Here is a 22219-nt window from a genome sequence, read left to right on the forward strand (position 1 = left end):
TATAATCTGGCTGCTAATCATTACATGCCACATTTCTGCAAGTCATTTGTCACTATTATAATCATTATTTTATTGTTTGGCTGACATTTCAATAAATGACTTAGTTAAAAATTAAAATTATTATCATTGTTGTGTTGTGCGAAGACTTACAACGTTGAGATCATCAGATGTGATTCATAGGGTTTTGTTTGTACATCAGGCAGTTGTATTTCAGATATTTGGATTTCAGAAAACCAAGAGCCATGTTCACACAGAAAGTGATCCAAAAGCCAACAGACTTATGTTACAACATAAGATGTATTTGTGAAATGGTGTTAAAATAGATATAAATATGACTGCCTATTTTCAGGGTAGTAATGATGTGTAGGGACAAGATTATATGGTGAATTGCGATAAAACCAAAATAACACCCCAATGCCTGTCAATAAAACGTATAAAACATAAATGCAAGAAAATACAACATATAACACTTAAATGCAATTGAATACACCATTTAAAACTGAAATGTGACTAAAAACCTGAAATCAATCAACAATTTGACTCAACTTAACTCAAATTACAAACATTTGATCTTTTACTGTGGTAAATTAATTAACGTAATACATTTAACACAAATTTTGTACCGAAATGTACCAACTAAATTGGTTGACAAAATTTAAAACTGTGGTTTTTATCTTGGATCTCTTACAATTTAAAATTTTTCTTACATAAATGATGGTGGCACATGTTTGAAATGCTACACTAAAGTATCTGTCCACTCCTGCCTATCTTCCCATTCGAGACCGCTAGCGCATGCGTCGGAGTGGCGTCGCCGCTGACGCACTCTTCTCTACCGGTTCCCTCCCACCACGTACCTAACTATTCCCCTCATATGATCGAAATTTTCGTAATACTCGAAAATTGTAGCCCCCCTTGAGCAGAGTAGTTTCACATCAAAAAAATGTTGAACCGGCCGGTGGCTTGTGTGAGACGCGTGTCGTGGGGCCGGCAGTTCCAGGCGGTGAAGATGAAGCTGCAGACCAAGAGGTCGGACTTCAGCCCCGGGGACAAGCACGCGGACGTGGACCAGGCCCTGAGACGCGTCGACAAGAAGCTGAGGGACGGCAGCGCGCTGGACGTCGGGCCCAAGGTCTCCGCCATGGCCGAGCAGTTCGCCGTGAGGACCCAGGAGCCGGAGAAGCAGTCGCTGCAGCGCTCCGTGAGTCGCCTGCCCCCGTCGTCACGTGTCCCCCGCAGGGGCACAATACTCACATTTCCGAAACTACTGGCAACTGAATTCCCTTTCTTAGTAGCCGTAAGCCACCTTTATCACGTACCATAAGACAGAGTAATGATTTTTTATATAGACTTATTACCTAACTAGTAAGAAGCAGGGCTTTTATCCCCTACAGGGATTTTAAATGCAATATTTATGCACAATCCTTACATTTCGGGAACTACTGGCAACAGAATTCCCTTGCTTGTTAGACGTAAGCCACCTTTATCACGTACCATAAGACAGAGTAATGATATTGTATGTAGACTTATTACCAAACTTGTAAGAAGCACTTTTATCCCCTACAGGGATTTTAAATGCAATATTTATGTACTACCCTTACATTTCGGAAACTACTGGCAACAGAATTCCCTTGCTTAATAGCTGTAAGTCACCTTTATTAACACCATAAGACAGACTAATGATTTTTTATATAGACTTATTACCTAACTAGTAAGAAGCAGGGCTTTTATCCCCTACAGGGATTTTAAATGCAATATTTATGCACAATCCTTACATTTCGGGAACTCCTGGCAACATAATTCCCTTGCTTGTTAGACGTAAGCCACCTTTATCACGTACCATAAGACAGAGTAATGATATTTTTTTCTAATCCTAATATTTTTTCCAGGTTTCTACAGATATGTCATCAGATGGTTCCACTGTATTCAATCTTTTTTTTTTTTTTTCAATTGTGTCACCCAGTTAATGGTCATAATTTCACATGTATGATATCTGTTGTGGCCTGCTGTCGGCAGAATTCGAAGGCGGCGATGTTTGCCGTGCCGGCGCAGGGTAGCTCGGAGATGTGCCACTTCTGCGGCAAGAGGGTGTACCTGATGGAGCGGATGAGCACGGAGGGCAAGTTCTTCCACCGAGGCTGCTTCCGGTGCGAGTACTGCAACACGGCGCTCAGACTAGGTGAGGCAGCCGAGTCTGTGTGCGGGATAATTAATTGTGCCAAGAAAGTTGTGAAAATGTTGTATTCATAAAATGAGAGCCTATTTTCGTATGAATTTGTGTAAAATATGAAGAGAAAAAAATTTTAAAACTACATTTCAGCTTCAAAGCATCATAATTCACATTTTGTTTTTAACTTTATCGCACTCGCATAATGTTTTAGGTCTCTCTAGTAATTGGACTTCAGAGTTGTCAGTGTTGAATTTCTGAATTAGTAAATTTCCTCCGATGTTTCATTTCAAACAATTTTCATCTGATGTTTTGTCTTCCGAAAACTAAAGTTTTTCATGGTATTTGATGATTTGATTGGCTCCTCCGTGGATAGTTGCGGAGCGATTTCAGCGACTTGCAAGGTGACGGGTTGGTTCCCGACGTGTCACAGGCAACTACGCGTTCGACAGAGACTGCAGCTGCGGCGGCAGGTTCTTCTGCAGCCAGCACTTCGGCATGAAGGGGCTGCAGTGGAGCCGCGCGAGGAGGAAGAGCGAGGAGCTCAAGTCGGGCGTCGACAAGGAGAACATCCCCGTGGAGACGTCGCCCAAGACCCCGGCCAAGGTGCGGCTCTGCTCGTTTCCTTTTCTGCTTGTCCAGCTTCTCACTAGGCGAGAGAGACAAGCCGTCTAGAATTTATAGACCGAATAAATAATATTGATGGGTCAAATGAGTCGTGTATTTCCAAAACCAGCCATGTCCACAAAAAAAGAAAAAAATGGTTTTGTTCTAGAAAATCAAATTCCATGGTAACCCACAGTGAATAAGGAGCAGTTACTTACAAAAGTGGCCATATTCATTTAATAAACCGTCTTGAATGCCACATCATGGAATTGAGTAAACAGTTTTCCTCGATTTCTCGCAAAACTGTTCTGAGGGAGATGGCCAGTTTTGGAAATACACGACTCAAATTACAATTTTCTTGGATCCGAATCTCGAATTTGAATCCCAAAATAGTACTTCTAAATATTACACTCGAATCTGAATCCAAGTCTAAAGGGTCCAAAATACAATAAATGAAAAAAATATTAATTATTGTGTTGAAACAGTTAACTCTTTAAAATGTTTTATTCATGTGCTATGTTTCCAGAATCAATACATAATGTAATTTTATTTACATGATAACATATTAAAATTATAATATCTTGGCGAAGGGTAACGGGATGGGTATGAAATAATAGAATTTACCTAGTAAACTTTAGAGGTTATCAGTGTTGTATTTTTTTTATTTGCATTACTTTGCCTAATATTTTTATTCAAATCTTTTTCCTTGAATTTGAGGATATGTGTGGCCCATTCCTAATAAATAACCTATGTAAAACAAACAGGGAAGAAAAAGTTGAACTGAGACTTTTACTCCCACATTTGTAACCATTTTGCAAACTGGTAACTAAGGAACATAACAGACAAATATAAATATAATAATTTTGCATTTTTTTTTATTAACTTTCAATGTTTCAATATATTTATGAAGTATTGTTTTATGTATACATGTTGATCAAACATAATTGTGCTTGCTATGTACTTATTGTTACCTGTGTGTTAATATTAATGACAATAAAATTTAAATCCACTATTTTTAATAATGAAATTTGCTGTGTTATAACACTATAAAATCTGGTCTGTAGTTATAGGCTGTGTTACATGACAACTTAATGCTTATAAAGATGATTTTGACTACTTGCCGTCACAATACAGCCATTATTTGGCTAATCCGAAAATACGGTAAATCGAACAGGATTAGTTTGGATTAGCGGGACTCCGCTGTAGTTGTCCTGGCACATTTGACCTTTACATAAGAATTACAGCAAGGTCTACGTAGGAAAACTTGTGTATACTCCTGAGAGACTTTGTGTCATTGAAATTAGTAAACAACAATTTTGCAGAAATTATTTTTTTTTCGCTTGATAACGTCTTATAAATAAATGAAAGCCGGCTGCACGCACAAAAAATTGTCACGTTCCGCCCGAGCCGAGCGTGCAAGAACTGGCCAACCACCGTGCAAATAAAATCTTCTATAACATCGAACAGGTTATGGCGGGCTTTTTTAACTAATTGTTCGTGATTATATTTAAACAAATTATTTAAATTAAATTTGCCAAAAAAAACTGTAAATTATATTTGAAAATTAAAAAGTATGCAATTTTTCATCAATTGTTTTCTTATGACGTTAACACGTAAAATTATCGTCCGTAAACCGACTTTACAGACAAACCCCCCCCCCCCCTTTTTCATTTCTGTACGCTTATGGGTAAAAAAATTATAATTTAATTATGGTGCAGCGGAGTGGTTAAAAGGCAGGTGAAGGCTGACGGGCGCGAGTGGTGACGTGTCGTGTCGCCAGGCCAAGTCCCTGTGCGACGACGTCCCGGACGAGTCTGCGCCGGCGGCCGGCGAGGCGATGACCACGCCCGAGCGGATAGAGTTCGAGAACCTGTCGGGGGCAGCCCTGGACGTGGAGGAGGCCCCCAGCGAGATGGACGAGGACGAGTGGACCGACAGGAACTTCGGCGCGTCGGCCGCGGAGGGCTCCAGCGACTCCTCGTCGGACCTCAGGTGCTCTGTCGGATGTCGGCCGATACCTTGGTGTCGGAGGCACAAGAGAAAGTTGGTCACAACTTTTGATTTTTTTTTTTTTTTTAAATTTTTGCTTTGCCTATTTGTCATAAATTTTTAATTATATTTATTGGATTAATTTGAGTACATTTTTCAAGGCAGATCATAGAAATTACCTATTAACTTAGGAACTGTTTAGCTACGAGTAAATAGAAATGATGATGTTAATCTTATAAATAAGTGAAGTACGATGTTTAGCTATCTTGCTTTGAATTAAGGTTTTTTAAAAATATAATGATGTTTTCCAAACATGTAGACTCCCGATTATCCGGTATAATGACTGGCAAGGGATCCACGGATAAATGAAAAAACACTGTTAAAGCAACGTAAAATAAAAATCTTCTAATTTTTTGTATTCCAACTATCAAGACAAACGTTGTAATGAAGTAATTCCCAAATTTGTTCCATTAAAACAAAGCACTAATCAAAACAGCGCTAGTCAAATGGTTTTTTTCAAAAAGTGTGTATTTTAATAAAAATGTGTAATGTTTATCAATAATGTAAGTGTGTTTGATGACTACCATTTTATTTAAGACACTACTCCCGTTAAAATTATTATACAGTACGAAATACATTAAACGTACATTTAAATAAATATTAAATAACATTTTGAGATGAAACCACTTAAAATTAAATTTAATAATTCATGTACTGTATCGTCAACATAATAAGGCTTGGGCATAACATTCGTATGTAGGTGCTACCATTTCTGAGTTACAAAATAATGTTTTTTTGATATGGGAGATATATTTCAGTTGTAGGTAATAAGATTTTTAAAAAATCATAAATTTAACATTTTCTATTAGAAAGATTATTTAACCTTTTAATGTAATTCCTGACACTGTTATTTACTAGATGTGTTTCTGCCACGATTTGCAACTAGCGCATCCTAGTAGGTGCTAGGTAAACTAGCCCTGAAAGCTTCTGGCTTTCCTCTCCAGAGCTGTTGCTGACATGCGAGATCGCGGAATATAAATGTTGGCTGAAACTTGGGCATCATCAGAAATAAGTATACAGTGAAGGAAGCGAATAGCTATTGAGGAAAGAGCATAACATTGTTTGATGTTACATCACATTATTAATTTGTTGCATTACTAATTCTATGCATGGTATTTAATGCTACACAAGTGCTGTTGCCATTTTGCGCACACAGAAATAAATGTTGTAAATTATTTTTGTGTTCATGGTTTATAGAAATATGGCAAGATTAACTTACAAATTGGATAACTCACAACCGGATGATTGGGAGTCTACTGTATTTAAAAAAAATATATATATATTTTTAATTATTCATATAGTGTGGCAAGTAATTTTAATGAATGGTTGATTGTAGTTTAAGGTATCATTGGTATTATCAATTTACCTGGAGGGGTTATTGGGGTGTTGGAAATTGTTATAAGGTAAACAAGGTATCGGAACAGCCCTACTTTAAAACTAAGCTTTATTTTTTTTTAAGGTACAATAGAGTTTCATTCTTATTTGACATAAACGGGTTGGCAAAATGTCGGATTACATAAATGTTGGATAAAAGGTAGGTTTTCAGATAAACCTATTGAACGTCAATTATGTTATAATAATACATTTTACAAACCATTCTATGGGGAGGAAAACTGAAAAACTGGAAAAACTGCAGGGCTAACTGATTTGGTAGTTGGGAGCAATAGACTACGAAGGTTGTCAAATTATACGGAATGTTGGATGAACGAGACGCTACTATACTTCTTTTGAAATCAAAGTCACTCTGTAAAGGATAGACAAATAACTCGGTGTGAACAACAGAATGGAGCATAATTGTGCCCGGTTTGCAGTAGAGAAACTCTCTCTTCATGTATTTTTTTTTTCCGTGTGAAAGATGGTTGACGTGCTGCAGTGACACGGACGAAGAGGCGGAAGCGAACGAGGTGTTCGAGGAAGCCATTGACCAGCCGGTGCCCGTGACGGTCGATGCGACGCGCCAGCTGGCGGAGACGTGGTCGCGCCGCTACTCCAAGAACAACACCGCCGTCGCGGCGGAGGGCGAGGACAAGCCGAAGAAACAGGAGGAAGAGAAAGACGAAGACGACGACGACGACGATAGTGATCAATTTGAGTTCGAAGATAGTGATGGGGATAACAGTTACCATGAGTACGACAGTGGAGGTAAGAATTTAGCTGTAATAGTTGTGTGAACCTTGAAAAAAAATCTCTCATTTTAGTTGGTTTGGCTTAATTTAGATAGCGTTAAATAATTTTAAAGACTTGGAAATAGTATATCATTCCATCAAATAGTAAATTTTGGAGATGTGTGGAAGTTCAAAAACCTGAACAGACCCAATACTAGGCTTGAAAATAGCTGTGTCTTGGTTCTATAATTTAAGTGGCTTGAGTTTTTAACTCAACAAAAGTTTTGTAGAAAAAAGCTAAAAACGGGCTCAAATTTTTACAGAGTTTGGCTTGAGACTTTAAAAATTGAAGCTTCTTCTACCTATATTAATTTTTGATTATGTGATTAGATAATTTCACTTTACTATTTTGTAAATTGAACAGTTAAAGGGTTAATAAGTAGTGATGTGCGAGTCTCGGCATCATCGAGAACGAGTCGAGACAGAAATTTTCTCGATCTCGTCTCGAGATAATTTTTTTGGCTCGGAATTTTTGAGAATTTTGTAAACAAGAAATAGGTTAGGTAATATAATATATTGAGGCAGCATTTTGCGTTGCGTGTTGAAATAATTAACATATCTTCAACGTAACGTAAATCGAATAAAATAAAATATACTTGTTACGATAGTATACACGATAAATTATTAAAAAGTTAAAAACGAACAACTTCCGTTCACAAGTCACTACATGAAACGGTAAACGTAAACAATGAATTGTGCTGTGGTTATCACATTAAATTACAGAAGAAAATGATTATTTTCCGTTAATAAAACCAACATTAAAGTTAAAAATAAATCATTTTTGGTATCAATATCAAGTATCAACGTAAAACGGTACGGTATAAAATAAAAATATAAACATGACTGCAGAATTCTTCCGCGATTGCATTTTGTTTTATGGCCTTAGGTTATACACACGGCCAGCAGTATATAACAAGCAACATGATGTTTAAATTGCGGTCCGTATCGATAGTGACATATCGATAGTGGTGAATGTTCAGACTTTCATGATCAAGTACCGTCCATGGCTCAAGGAAACTGTATAGACTATGGAGTCAATAACGTATGTTTGCATACGACAGTAGGCAAATAAACTGTTAAGTGAGTGTAAAGGTAAAGTTGTAATTGCAAACCGAAAACAAGTAAAGTTGAGTGCGATGGAGGAAAGTGTTAGTGGTTTGGATAAAAAAGAACGGAAAATTGCCACAATATGGAACTTTTATTTAAAAAAGAAAGAAGGTGGCGAATGTAAATTGTGTAAAAACATTATTAAAATGCCTTCATGCTCGAAAAGTGGACTTTTGCGGCACTTGAAACAACATCCAGCCGCTGAAAAAGAATTCAACAAAATAACTGCTGAAGAAAAGAAGACTTCTAGTCGACAACTTTCAATGTTTGAGTGTGTTGCAAAAAAAAACAGAAGCTTTGCATCAGCGATGTGAGGAAAAATCAAATAGACAAAAAAATTGCTATCATGATGGCTTGAGATTTTCAACCTTACAGCATGGTGGATGACCAAGGCTTCAGAGGTCTAATCAACGAATTAGAACCTAGCTACGAGATTCCTTCGCGAACAACATTTTCAAGGACGGTTATACCACAGTTGTATCAAGAGGAAAGAACCAAACTGGCTGATGAAATTAGTACAGATGCCATCAATGGTCTAGAGTCGCTTTCTTTCACTACCGATACATGGTCATCTAGGAGACATGAAAGCTACATTTCGCTTACAGGCCATTACCTAACAGAAGAGTTCAAATTAAAATGTCATATTCTTGGCAATTACCACTTTCCAGGCTCACATACTGCAGATGCAGTACATGCAAAGCTTGTAGGGGCAATGGAAGAATGGAATTTGCCAACTGATCAAGTCCCAGTTTATGTCATAACAGACAATGCAAAAAAACCTTAAATGTGCCATAAGGAAAACCTTATTTCATCATGTTCAGTGTTTTGCACATAAACTACAGTTGGCACTGCACAATGCAAAAAAATGAACATGATATTACAGCACTTTTGGCAAAAGGACGAGCTATTGTTGGCCATTATCGACACAGTAATGTTGCTCGTGAGAGGCTGCATGCACTTCAAGTGAAGCTAAACAAACCTGTTCACGAGCTACTGCCAATGGTGCCAACTAGATGGAATAGTGAATACACCATGCTGTCACATCTTGTTGAGCAGCAGGTGCCCATTTCTGCTGATTTAGGAGAGAGCATGGCAGTGGAGAACTTCACCTCTAGTGAGTGGAAACTAGCTGCTAGCATTGCACATATTTTGCAACCAATAGATGAGGCCACAACCGAGTTATGTTACTCAAAGTTCCCAACACTGTCATCAAAAATCCCATTGATATATGAATTGAAGCAATGCTTACAAACTATGCCCAAACAGACCAATGCAAATCTGGTACTGCATTTGCTAAATCACTGCAAAGAGGTTTAAAATCAAGATTTCCTTCATATTCTTGTGTGAAAGAAGATCTTCTTTCAATGGCGCTTGACCCTAGATTCAAGACTGTGATATCGCAAGACCATGAAAAGTTGTTGTGCACGAAATACATCACTTCACATCAGCAACCTGAAAATGATTATCGTCCTGAACCAGAACTGGAGCAGGTGAGTGAAGCTAAAGAGACTTGCTCACTGTGGTCAAGTTTTGAAGTGTTGAAGAAGACATCACAATCATCAGTTAGGACTAAATCATCAAGTCTGGAGGAAGAACTAAAAATATATTTACGTGAAGATGTAATTCCAAGGAACGGTGACCCACTTACCTGGTGGAAAAACAACAAGATACGCTTTCCAGCTCTGGCTAAAGTAGCAAGAAGGTATCTGGCAATACCAGCTACACAAGTTGAAAGCGAACGACTATTTAGTACTGCTGGAAACACTGTGAGCATTAGGCGTGAAAATTTGTTGGCTGAAAATGTTGAACAGCTGGTGTTTTTAAATAGCCGCTTTAGACCTTAAATTAGGCTAGCCACTAGAGTGTTCTTTCTTTGTAAACTAATGTTTCATTCATCGTCTTTTGTGGATACTTGATAAAATTATTGAATAATTATGTATGTTTGTCAGATTATTGAGTTTTACTTTTTTGGATCATATTATCCTGTTAACTAAAGTACAGATTTCTCGATCTCGACTCGATTCTCGAGAATTTTTAAATTGCTTTCTCGATCTCGTCTCGAATTCAAAAAAGTCTTTCTCGCACATGCCTATTAATAAGGTTAATAACAACATGAGGTAATGTCTGAAAGCATCAGACAGCCTGTTCTGCCGTGCTGATGAAGACCCAAGACCCGGCCAAAGTATGACACTGTGCGACTGGGGCCGCGGTGGTTGATTGGTTAGATAACTCTCAGTTCCCAGCGGGGTACAACCTGGATGCTTCCCAAGTAGGGAGAGAAGAACACATTTGTTGTGGGCTGGTGGGTTTTCTCTAGGCTCTCCCATCCTCCATTATTCATCCGTTCCCTGAATGCTCCATTCTTGTCTCACCACCCCTCGCTAGCTCATGTGAATCCCTGAAGTGTCATGCTTGGGTGTCGAGGGTGTTATGTTTGACCCCAACATCCCAGCTTGACTACTTTACGAGTCTGATTCTACAACCAAGAGGTTTAGAGACCACTATAATCTTTGAGAGTCCCATCACCTTAAGGCTTGGATTTTACTCACATTTTATGTTATTAGAATTATTTGAGGGCTTTTCTTGAAATTGCATCACAATAGTGCTTTTGCATATTACATCAAGTCCCGCTACCTGGAACTCGCTCGCCCGGAAATCCAGTTAATCCGGACGGAAGCAAAACTGTTTGGATAAATCTACATCACTTGGTAGGCTAAAAACTTAGTAGTATTTAAACTGAAGTTAAGCTGTGGTAAATTTTGTATTTTAGAATTTAAAAAAAAAATAATTTTTATGGTTTTACTTTTTAAAACTTGTACTGGTTGCATTTTTAAGGCAAATTCCGTTTAATCCAGACATTCGGTGTTCCTCCTACCTAGTACCTACAGATAAGCATGTCTCTACTGTATGTTTTATCTTGAATTTATTCAACAGATATTTATTTAATATCATTTAACTGGGGTAAAAAAGTCACGCCAGTAATCGTATGTGATAATTGGTGTTACCTTTTCCAACTCTGAATAAATGTTCAGTTATTGTCTAAAGTGAGAATTTGTGACCTCCTAACCAAATGCAAGATAGCTATGGTAATACATTTACAGGAAAATTCCCTTGATCAAAAGTAACAACAAAAAAATTAAATAACTGACATGAGCATGTCAGTGTGACATGAAGCTCTATAAATAGGGACTATAGTTTTATTTTTATATTAATTAATAATTTCTGTCTTAAAACAGGAGATTTTGGTTATATTATTGTTATTTCTAAATATTGTATTTATTCATTAAAATAGTGTATTATTCAATAAATATGGAACTAAAATATTTCTTAGTACTTATTTCACCAAAATAGTCTCATTTTTGCTGACATGTGATGCACTTGTACAATAAAATCGTTGGGAATAACTAATAAGCATGTCTAGAACATAACTACTCAGAAAAATAAAAATCCACATTTTGTGTGTTTAAAAAACGTGTCGGCATCATTATTACAGAAATTGATACTAATTATAATTCATTTAGTTCATACAAATTTGTACTAAATAAATTACATTCAATTAGAGACCTGCGAGTACTCGAATTTCGAGTTCGAGTCGAGTTTTTAATTCGTGCTCGGACTCGGCACGGCCGTTCACGACTCACGAGTCGAGTTCGAGTTTAATGATGTCTTTTCAGACTTTTTTGGTTAGACCTAAGTATAAAAATATTTAAAATTACGTGTTAACTAACCTTGTTTGCGCATGTAAATAAAATAAACCCATTGTATCTTTCAGTTGAACGTATCATTTTAAATTCCCGCTCAAAACACCAATGTAAACAATGTAAAAATATTTCACTTTAACATTAAAAACGTATCCTACCTTTCAATACGACCATTCTTTTCCAGTTATCAGGAAAATTTTACATAATAGATAATGTGTTTGCGCAGGGGTTCTTTAATATAAATGCACATTATGATTAATTTTTATCACTTTCAAGTATCGTAAACAAGTATAAAATGTAAACAAACACAGTATAAAGCTGGGTTTACAATTGATTTCCTTAAGAATTATAACTTAACATCGAGCACACGATTAAGTCAAAACTACATTTTCCAGTTTATGATTGACATAGAAGTCGTTAATTCTAACCAATCACAGCACAAAACACATGGTCGGCCATTATTCGAAACGGAGAAGCAGGTTTGAAATAGGTTATTGACAAATGGGATATCTATTTTTCGAAATGGATGATGATTACAAATTACAAATATACGAATTATAAGCCAAAATACTGCCTCGCTCGGTACAATAATAAGACATAAACTTCCGGTTGAAAGGTTCCGGTTTGTTGTGATTGGTCGCTTCCCTTAAGTCTTAAGGAAAAATATAAAATATAACCATTTCTGTTAAGTCTTAAGTCATCATATGGTTCGCACACGACCCGTCAATATTCACACACGACAATCATAAACCATTCCACTAGTTTACATAGAGTCATATGATAAGTACACGACTAAGTCTTAAGTCTTAATTCTTAATTTTCAATCGTAAACCCACCTTAACGCGTCATTCGTCCTCCATGGATCACACACTTTAGTGCATGAGACGATCTAAACAATCGATTACTCTCTCGCCCCTTTTCAAGACAATTGTTTTTAGCTGCGCCATATTTTGGTTATTTATAGAGCACGTTTTAAAAGTTTTAATTACCGCAGATACAAACGTTAAATAAAAATTATATTTTATCTTATATACAAAATAGAAAATCCAATATAATGTTAATTTATGCAGGTTAATTTTTAAACTGTTTGGTGTCACAACATGGCCGACACGCTTTAATTGTTTTGCCATGGTCGGAATGTTGCCTGGCACAGCCATGCTCGCGACGTGCGCTACTAGTGCGGAGCTACGGTTATCTATTGATGAGAGGTTTGTTTACGTTTGACTTGGCACGAGGCAAACAATATTGTTGATTGAATATTTTAATCAGGATGGATGGCCAAATAGATAAAAAGAGACGCAATCAGTTTACTTTGAAGTAAAAAGTGGAAATTTTAAAACAAGGGTAAATATGTAGTTGGGCGGTATTTCCGAAAAAAAATGTTAAAAATACGAATATACTTTTATTCTATGCTCTTTAACTTCCTTTTTTAATTAAGCCCGGCGGAGATAAGAAATTCCGGTAAATATGTAGTTGGGCGGTATTTCCGAAAAAAAATGTTAAAAATACGAGAATACTTTGAATTACACAGGTCTTGTATTGCAAAATAAGAACGGCGATATCTACTAAAGTATTTGGAATTTCTTATCTCCGCCGGGTTTAATAAAAAGAGGAAGTTAAAGAGCATAGAATAAAAGTATTTTCGTATTTTTAACATTTTTTTTTCGCAAATACCGCCCAACTACATATTTACCATAATAAAAGATCGCGAAAAAATTATTAAACTGTATGAACAGTCATCTTTATCTGCTGGTCGCAAGAGACTTCACCTAGAATACGACGAGGGAATTCTATCCCAATAAATGTACATATCTGCAAAATTGTTTAAACCATGTGTCATTTTGTGTTCAACAGATATAAATTTTGTATATGTAGGCCTAGAATTTAGGCTACTGTATTATGTTCAGTAATTTTTTTTGAATTCTTGTTGTTTTACAAATATTTGCTTCCAAGCTAATGTATCATTTGATCCCCTATTACTTTATTTTCAAAAATTCAAAAGTACTACATTTTAAAGGTAACTTCAGAATAAAGTACTTTCATTACTAAGTAGGTATAAAAGTTGAGGCTTTATTGTTGTACTTTATAACGAGATTCTACTGTGGTGACTGGTAAGAATGTTGACAAATACTTTTGCACTTATGCTATGGTTTTGAATAAAATTTTGCTCGGTGTCGGTGATTAAAACATTCCTTTATACTTTTTTTTGTTAACATGTAAATTTTAATAATACCCTGCATTTTCAAAAGAAACAAAATTATTAAAGACCATGAAAATATTTGCATCAATGAGAATCCTCACAATCAAGATTTGTATAGGGCCTTGATATTTGCTGGTCTTTAAACATGACAGTTATATATAAATAATGGATATTTATGGATTTTACTACTCGACTTGAATTTAACTCGAACTCGAAACATTTCTTGAATACTCGCTCGAACTCGACTCGACCTAAAAATCCTATACTCGCATGACTCTACATTCAATTAATTTAACATAGTTAAAAATAAGTTTTTTGTTGATTTGCTGATTGAATTAATGTGTTTAGTGATATGTGTTTCAGTGATATATGTTGTAATAGCATTTACGGTGTTACTGTATTTCATTCTTGTCGCGATCCACCACAACCTCTTTGTCCCTATCTGCGAACCAGACAAAGTGACTTGATAACAACCCAGCTTACAGTCTTCCCCTTGCAATCCAGTAATAATAATTTGTTATAAATTTTTTGTCATATTTCAGGTTAGATGTAAAGTTTTCCTTTTAGAAGTTATTGTTAATGTAATTCACCGGGTTTATTGTTTTTATTTTTATAATTCATAAGTTTATTTTTCTAGTATTTTTTTTTTTTGCTGACTTCTTTGTGTGGGAAGGTTTGCTGACGTAATTCTCCTTTGTTATTTCCACGACGGAGGCTTTGTTTCACACGCTAGGTGTGTGAGTCACTGTCACGGGAGTGAGAGAGAGAGAGAGAGAGAGAGAGAGAGAGAGAGAAAATCGCTGCATCGTGGGAACAGAAGTAAATATTTCGTGGAAGTTTCTGTTGCCATGTGCCGCTATTGGCTGAGAATTACGTCAGCGAGCCCAGGACACTGCCCGCACAAAGGGAAGGAAGGCTGTAGTTTGGTCGTTGTTCGAGCACCGGGCCTAGCAGGCCGTGGTCGGGCGATGGCTCCGTGTTTTTATGTTTTAAGGATGTACAGTTTAATTTTTTTTTGTGTTCTGTTGTGCGGAATATGGTGTGATTTTTACATGAATAATAAAAAAAAAAAACAGGTAATACATTGAACATTGCGTATGAGTTACTTCGTGGCCTGCTACCAACCTGTATGTTCACGGGAAGCTTATAACTCACGTAGTTTCGGTTCCCTACCGCGTTCGTGCGACTTCGGATTTCTCTCAAAAATTGAAATTAAAAAAATCGAAGGGTCAGGTTAGGTCAGGTCAGGTCAGGTCAGGTCAGTCACCCAAACGCAAAACTTGGGAAATCTTTGGGAATTCTTGCAGGGAACCGAAACTACGTGAGTTGTAGGCTTCCCGTATGTTGACTCATCAGCTAGCCGGGGGTGTTGAGTGGTTGTGGGCGTGATGCTGTGCGCAGACGACGAGAGCGAGACGGCGACGGAGGGGGAGCAGGACGAGGCGGCCCTGGAGCGACGACGCCAGGAGGTGCGTCTCGAGGTGCCGCAGCTGCCCCGCGGCCGGAAGGACACCTACTCCGGCTCCGACACGGAGGTGAAGGTCCCCGCGGCCCGGGCCCGGAGGAACCACAAGCAGTGCAGCCTGCAGTGACCCCCTCCGGGGCTCGCGACCCCCCCGCGACTAGCGCGTTAGGATGACGAACACTGCATCGCTACCTGGCAACACGCTCACATGTAATACCCGGTCTGTTACCTGGCGGGCGGTCGCGGAGAAGTGTGCTCGCTGAACATCAGGTAAACCCGGCAGCTCGACTACGTTACGTTTTGGTTGTGTTTCCCCCGTTAACGCTAACAAATCCTCCTGAACGTTTCCCAATGTTCGCTTTATTAATTTCATATGCCCATCATTTTACTGCGTGTTTTTTTTTTTTTTTCCTGAATGGTGTGAAATAATATTTTCCGTAAAATGAAATGTTTTTGTGAAGGCCTGTGCGAATATCAGTTTTTTTTTTAGTTCAATTCAATACACATTCAAAGTCCAGGTTTTTTATTGAATATGAATATTGAATTTGAATAGCAAGAATTAGAATTAGAATCCCACTAGTAAAAATTTTCACGTCTAAAAAATACATAGGGAAAGAAAAATTAATGTGTATTGTAGTGGTTTCTGGCACATTAGACAAATAATACTGAAATTAAAGGTTGGTTAGGTTAAATCAGTTACAGTTATTATATGCAAAATTTTGTTAATGTATTTAAATTATGAATTATAATATTGTGTTTTTAATTATGCAGCTAACCTAATTTAACCTTAAAGAACATTCCTATTCACCTTATTTTCCAGAATGTACTACATATATATATAACTTAAAGATCTAGAATATTTTCAGGAAGTGCAAAATACAGTGAAATCTGAACCATTTCACAAAAAATGTGAATTTTATTTAATGATTGTTTCCAGATTAGTGATTAAATGAGCTCATATTTACATTATTTAAACCCCAGTTACGCACATTTTCATTGTTAATGGCAGCCAGGTAAACTGTGTTTTTATTCAGCATTTTTATAAACACAATTTCAGCTAACTGATAACTGAAACTATTAATATTTTTCCTTTTTTTCTTTCTGTTTTTAGACACATCTGTTTTGTCATAGATACAGCAAGTAAGCTGCTGTGTGTAGCATGGTGTTGGATCGATTGTGACTATTGATTTATTTTAACGGTGTTCACTTCTGTTAATGACTCTCGCAATGGAGTGTCTGTTTTTTGTGGTGGTGTTGTAGCCCATGAATATTAAAATTTTTCAATTTTTTAATATTTCTGCTAATTTATATAGACGTGCACCATACACACTGGTTTTTTTCAGGGCGGGGTCAAAGACTTGTAAGTAGTAGAAAACTATCTGGGCAGTTTATTGTATTCTGCACAACCTAAAGAAAAAAAAAGAATCCTAAACTGAAACAAATTATGAGGTTTTTAAAAAAAATGTAATGCAGTTAATGATAGGGAAAAATATTTCCATGCAAACCTAATCTATGTCCTTTTTCACGGATGACATAGGTAATTTATTTGTACCTTGCCATAGCTAGTAAGTTATGCTTAGAGATCTTTAATTGCTATATTTTTCTTGTCAAAATGACTGGAGTAAATTGTTCATTTGACACCTAAAATTTCATTAATATACTTATATAACATGTGATTTTATCATTGAAATAATTCACTTTGTTACATACTAGAAAAAATTAAATTAATGCTACTCGAGACAAATATTTGAATGGTTACTATACTAACTTTTACCAGGTTTTTTTTTGTTTTGTTTTGTTTTATTTGTAATTCTGTTAGTGCCACTGTGTAACAAATGGCATGTGTGAGCGTGTTGCCAATGTAGCCAGGAGTGATATTTCCCCAATAACACATTTTTCTATTTGTATTTACAACAGATGTTTGATGTTTGATGTTTGTAAGCTTGTAACAGCTCTGGTGACAGTGTTCTTATAGGCTGTTGCATTTGCAATCTCTTTTTGAAAAATTTAAGTTTAAAATTATTTTTTTTCCAAAGAGAGAGATTTTTGAGACTTTTCTTAGGATTGGAGGCTTTGCATTTAAAGCAGTGTTTTGGCCTTGTACTTTTGTTTTACAAACAATTTTTTTTTTTGCTGATACTAACTCTGATGCTGCTGCTTAATAATTTTATAAAAACTGTTTTAATGTACATAATATATTCTAGAAATGACTGTGAGAACTGTACATTAGTACAACTGTATATTGCATACTTAAATAATATTGTTTTCAATTTTTTTGTTTCATTAATTTCTAATGCATAATGTCTTAATGTGTAATTTGAGGAATTTTTTGTGGTGTTAGTTTCTGTGGGATTTGGAAGATAATAATTGGCCATTTTCATGTTAGTGGTCAGTTAGTAATTTTGATACGTTACTTGATCTATGCACTAGTCTGTGATTAAGTTCTGATATCTTAACAATATGTTGTGATTAGTTAATTGTATTGCTAAATATATATTTTTTTAAATATTAAAATTCAATTTAAAAAACTTATTTTTTAATAACTTTATTTAATACTTTTAATGTTTTATGCTATTTTCATGCCATATTTTTTAAAGATATTTTGCAGTGAATGTGGTATTTATATTAATTTGAAATTTTCTTTTCCAGATTGTTTCGGAATCAACGTCCACCGAGTCTGAAAGTGACAAAGTGGAGAATTCTGCCACAGAAATTGAAACAGACTCTGAGTTTGAACACGATGGCACCACACCGACCCACGAGATTCCTGCCATACTCTTAGACGACAGCAATGTGACGAGGCGTGCGCATCAGATGATAGAGGCCCCCAAGAAAGTTCAAGTACGGTCGGGACACATTTTGCGCCCCATAAACGGCACAGTTTCCAAGCCTCTTGTGCCTCAGTTGAAAGAACGCGACGAGGGCGTGAAGTTGAAGTTTTCTCCGCTTTGTCCGGAACCAGACAACAAATCGACGAGCCTGTCGAACCTGACCGTCGGGAACAACATCATCAACCTGAACAAAAAACCCCCGGCGAGGACTCCTTTGATTAATCCCAGGCAGGGAGACTATCTGCTGAACAGAACTCACTCCACGGAAGGCATCGCTTCCAAGTTGTCCTTGGAACTGAAGAAAAAGTACTTGTTGGGAGTGTCGGGTCTGCCCGGGTCCGTGAAGAAGTCGGGATCTGCGACGACTCTGGACTCCAAGGTGAAAAACTTCGTGGACATGATCTCGGAACATCAGAAGCTGTTGCACCCGGCTCCTGAACCGAGCCCTACCATGCAGGCTTTCCTTCAGGGTACGTCGAAGTTGTCCGTCGTCAACAAACCCCTTTCACCGACATCTCCGACGTTTTTGGATCCTTCGCTGAAGTTACCGCCACCGCCATCCCAACAGACTTCCTTGTCGGCGAAGAAAGAGAAACCTCTTCCGTCAGCTGGCGTTATGTTCGAACATGTCTGTAAGCTTGGCTCTAAACAAGAAGTGCTGTCTGATGTCGGCGGGAAAAGTACTCATGAAATAAACGGCACTGCACTAACTAATGGTACTAAAATAGTTATACCAAAAGGTATATTTGACAATGAACCAGTTGAAAGCTCTGTAACAGATGTTTGTAACAACACAACTGCTCAGGACAGTTTGGATGCAAGCCAGTTCGAAACTGGGAATCACGAGGAGGCAGATTGCCGTCCGAGAAGTCCGGCGCACGAAACATCCATCATCGTACCGGACATACCGTGGAAGAAACCTCTTGCAGAAGCCAATGAAGATGACGACATAGAGAGTGATTCGTTGTCTTCGAGTGATAGCTTGAGCAACCTGGATGATGAGAGTGACGATCACAGGAGTGGGTCGTTGCACGTCGGTGAACGGACAACACCGCGAGTCGAAATACACGACACGAGCGGCACGCTGATGGCGGAAGGATCATGTGAAGAACAGAAATGTTCTAAGGACGTGATGAAGGAATCCACAGAGAAGCCCCTCAGTTTGGATCTGTCAAATCGTGCGAGTGCAGTGAATTCTGCGGACTCAGTCGATAGAGAGAGGAAGCACTCCACTCTGACTAGTGACCGAAGTAGTCCTTCAACGCCTCCCTCTTTGCGGGGTGAAGACTCCGAGTCTGTTCACAACGAAGCCACCCTTGCCGAAACGGAGCTGTCGGACTGGGCCCAAGACGGCGATGCTCTTGTGTCTGAAGACCTGGAGGATGTAGAGTTCAACATCGATCCTCAGTTCGTAACTTCACGAAGGCATAGGAATGTCAGGAAGGGTGGCAAGGTGCTGGGTGCGAGGATAGCACGAGCTGAAGAGGAATTTGGAGATTTTGATGACCCCGGCCATGTTTGTAGCTTGTACAAAGATATTGTCTCGAACAACGCGACATCACTTCTTTTATCGAACGCCGAAAATATCGAGTACATGGACACTGGGCCGGAAGAAGACAGCAGCACAGACGACGTTTTCGCCGCTACCAATGAAAGCTTGCTGAAAAACAAAGGTTATATTCAGTTCGTTAATTCGTTTGATGATGAAGACATTTCAACACCTTTGGTAGATGCTCAGACCATTTCGACTGTGGCGAAAGCCGTGCCGGCTGTAATCGTCACGGAAAGTGCGAAAGATGGAGAAGACACGAGTGAGAGTCCGGACACAGTTGAGGTCAGTAACGTAGAGGCAGCGGGGGCGGTGTCTGCCGGAGAACTTGAAGGAAACACAACGGAAGAGACGACAACCAGCGGTGAAGTGGTGACGGTGAAAGATAGCCCTTTAGATCACGAGAAGTTTTACACTCCCGACAGCGAGTGTCCAAGAGACATTGAAAATGCTAGTAGTCAGGAGTACGAGGATTACGTCAGACGTCTGCAGGGTCGAATATCACCTTTCAGTAATGTTAGAGATTCAATAGATGTTAGAAAATCACGTCGTAAAAATAAGCCTCCCGTTCAGCTGCCAGATCTGATCAGCGAAGAAGTTGCACATGATTCAGCCGAGCAACCAGCATCACCACCGGAGACTGTAGAACTTGTTTCTCCGTCAAGTACCTCTCAGAAACTTGTGGAAATTTCCCGCGAGAGGTCTAAGCAGAAAGATCTCATTCATGAAATGGTACTGAACAAAATGCTGACCCAAAAAAAGAATTCTTCTGAAAAGAAATTTAAGAAGAACCGTTTGATTCCGTCGCCTACGTCACCGAGCCCAGCCACGCCAGTTAAAAGTTTTTTCGAAACAGTGCCTGAATTGTCCACTGTAGGAGGACAAGGTGATGGGGAAAGTGAGGAAAAATTGAATAATGTGACAGAGACTGATAAATTAAATAAAGTTCTCAAAGACTTGGAAGTGCCTTTAGTCGATAGTTTAGTAGACGAAGATGCGGAGAAATTTTACACGCCCATGACGTCGTTCAAGACGAAATTGCCTCAGTCGCAGAGGCAGCGTCCGTTATCGGTTCACGCCTCGTTTACCGGTGGACAGCGAACGGACGACGCCGCCGACAAACCTTCCGTTCTGCCCGACACGCCTTTGACGAACCCGGAGGCGTTCTCCATGCCGGACATCAGGCGAGCGTTGTTCAAGTCCTCGGAGGAGCTGAGGCAGCTGCCGGTACCTCCGCCCAGGACGCGCCTGGACGAGGCGAGGAAGGCCACGGACCGCGACCGCCTCTACGAGGAGGCCCGGAGGAGGGCGCGGCTGAAGAGCGACGATGAGCTGGGGCTGAGCCCCGAGAACTACGCGATCGCCCTGCGGGAGAAGGTCAAGTCGTCGGCGTCCGGCAAGAGGGCGGAGAGGTGCCTCTCGGAGCCCGGGGAGTCGCAGACGCCGGGCCGGGACGACGCGGCGGAGGCGACCGTCACCGAGTCCCTGCCCGTCGAGCCCACCCCCAGGAAGTCGAAGTCGTCGTCTCGGCTGGATGACGCTCCGCAAGCTGTTGCAACTTCATTTAGTCAGCTCACGCCTAACGTAAGTCACACGCAGTCATTATTACTGCTTGCTGCTTTTTCAAAAGGCACGTGATAGACCTACTGCATACTGGAAATAGAATAATTTTCAAATAAGATTATAGCGAACAAAATTTCGGTAAATAATGCTTGTATAGAAGGTGCGTTATGACTGAACCACAACTTTTCATGTCCTGAACCAATGTGTCGTAGTTATGTTATGAGTCACTTTTAATTGTTTTTGCAGTCTGTATCCTTGAGTAAAGGCAACAGTGAAATGAAATACCTAATTCAGTTTATAAAATCTGAACTGACTGTGCGTGTTGAAAGCTAATTAATTATGCACAATCTTTTCAAATAGATGATTGTGTATGTTGAGGATTTCTTTTTTTTTTTTTAGTTCTTGTCATTGTTTAAAAAGTATTTTTCATGTTCTCCAGAGAACAACATAAATGAACAGAAGAAAAAACTGTTAGTAATTATGTAGCAGCACTCCTGCATTTTCATTTTGTGCGCGAACTTATTACTCATGACTGCAGATGACTCCTCACTCGCACAGCACGCAGTCCACAGCTGATACGTTTCTGACATCACGCCACCAGCGGCATTAAGCAGAACTATTTGCTGTGTAAATGTAAACTCATTAACCAAAGTGTAATTTCTCTCTAATTTTACATGAAATTGGTAGGAAGGAATAAATGTTTTTTTTTAAAGGATAAGCAGCTACTACCAATTCATTTATTTATTTTTCCAATTTCTGGCCACAAAACGTTAAGAGAGGAAAAAATTAGATAAAATGATATCACTCAATTGTAGAATC

At 38.5% G+C, this 22219-nt stretch overlaps 1 protein-coding gene across 3 annotated transcripts in view; it reads left to right on the forward strand.

Annotated features, from left to right (window-relative positions):
• The window catches only part of LOC134538857 (F-actin-monooxygenase Mical), a 232538-nt gene that overhangs the window by 181485 nt on the left and 28834 nt on the right, over window positions 1-22219 (forward strand). For all 3 annotated transcript variants that reach the window (XM_063380418.1, XM_063380420.1, XM_063380419.1), the window contains 7 exons: window positions 992-1198; window positions 2014-2176; window positions 2598-2770; window positions 4551-4762; window positions 6693-6961; window positions 15394-15527; window positions 18107-21421. In XM_063380418.1, coding sequence (XP_063236488.1) covers window positions 992-1198; window positions 2014-2176; window positions 2598-2770; window positions 4551-4762; window positions 6693-6961; window positions 15394-15527; window positions 18107-21421 — 4473 coding nt within the window. The remainder of the gene's footprint in view (window positions 1-991; window positions 1199-2013; window positions 2177-2597; window positions 2771-4550; window positions 4763-6692; window positions 6962-15393; window positions 15528-18106; window positions 21422-22219) is intronic.

This window comes from Bacillus rossius, chromosome 14 (genome assembly GCF_032445375.1).
Source record: "Bacillus rossius redtenbacheri isolate Brsri chromosome 14, Brsri_v3, whole genome shotgun sequence".
In the NCBI taxonomy this organism is placed as follows: domain Eukaryota; kingdom Metazoa; phylum Arthropoda; class Insecta; order Phasmatodea; family Bacillidae; genus Bacillus; species Bacillus rossius.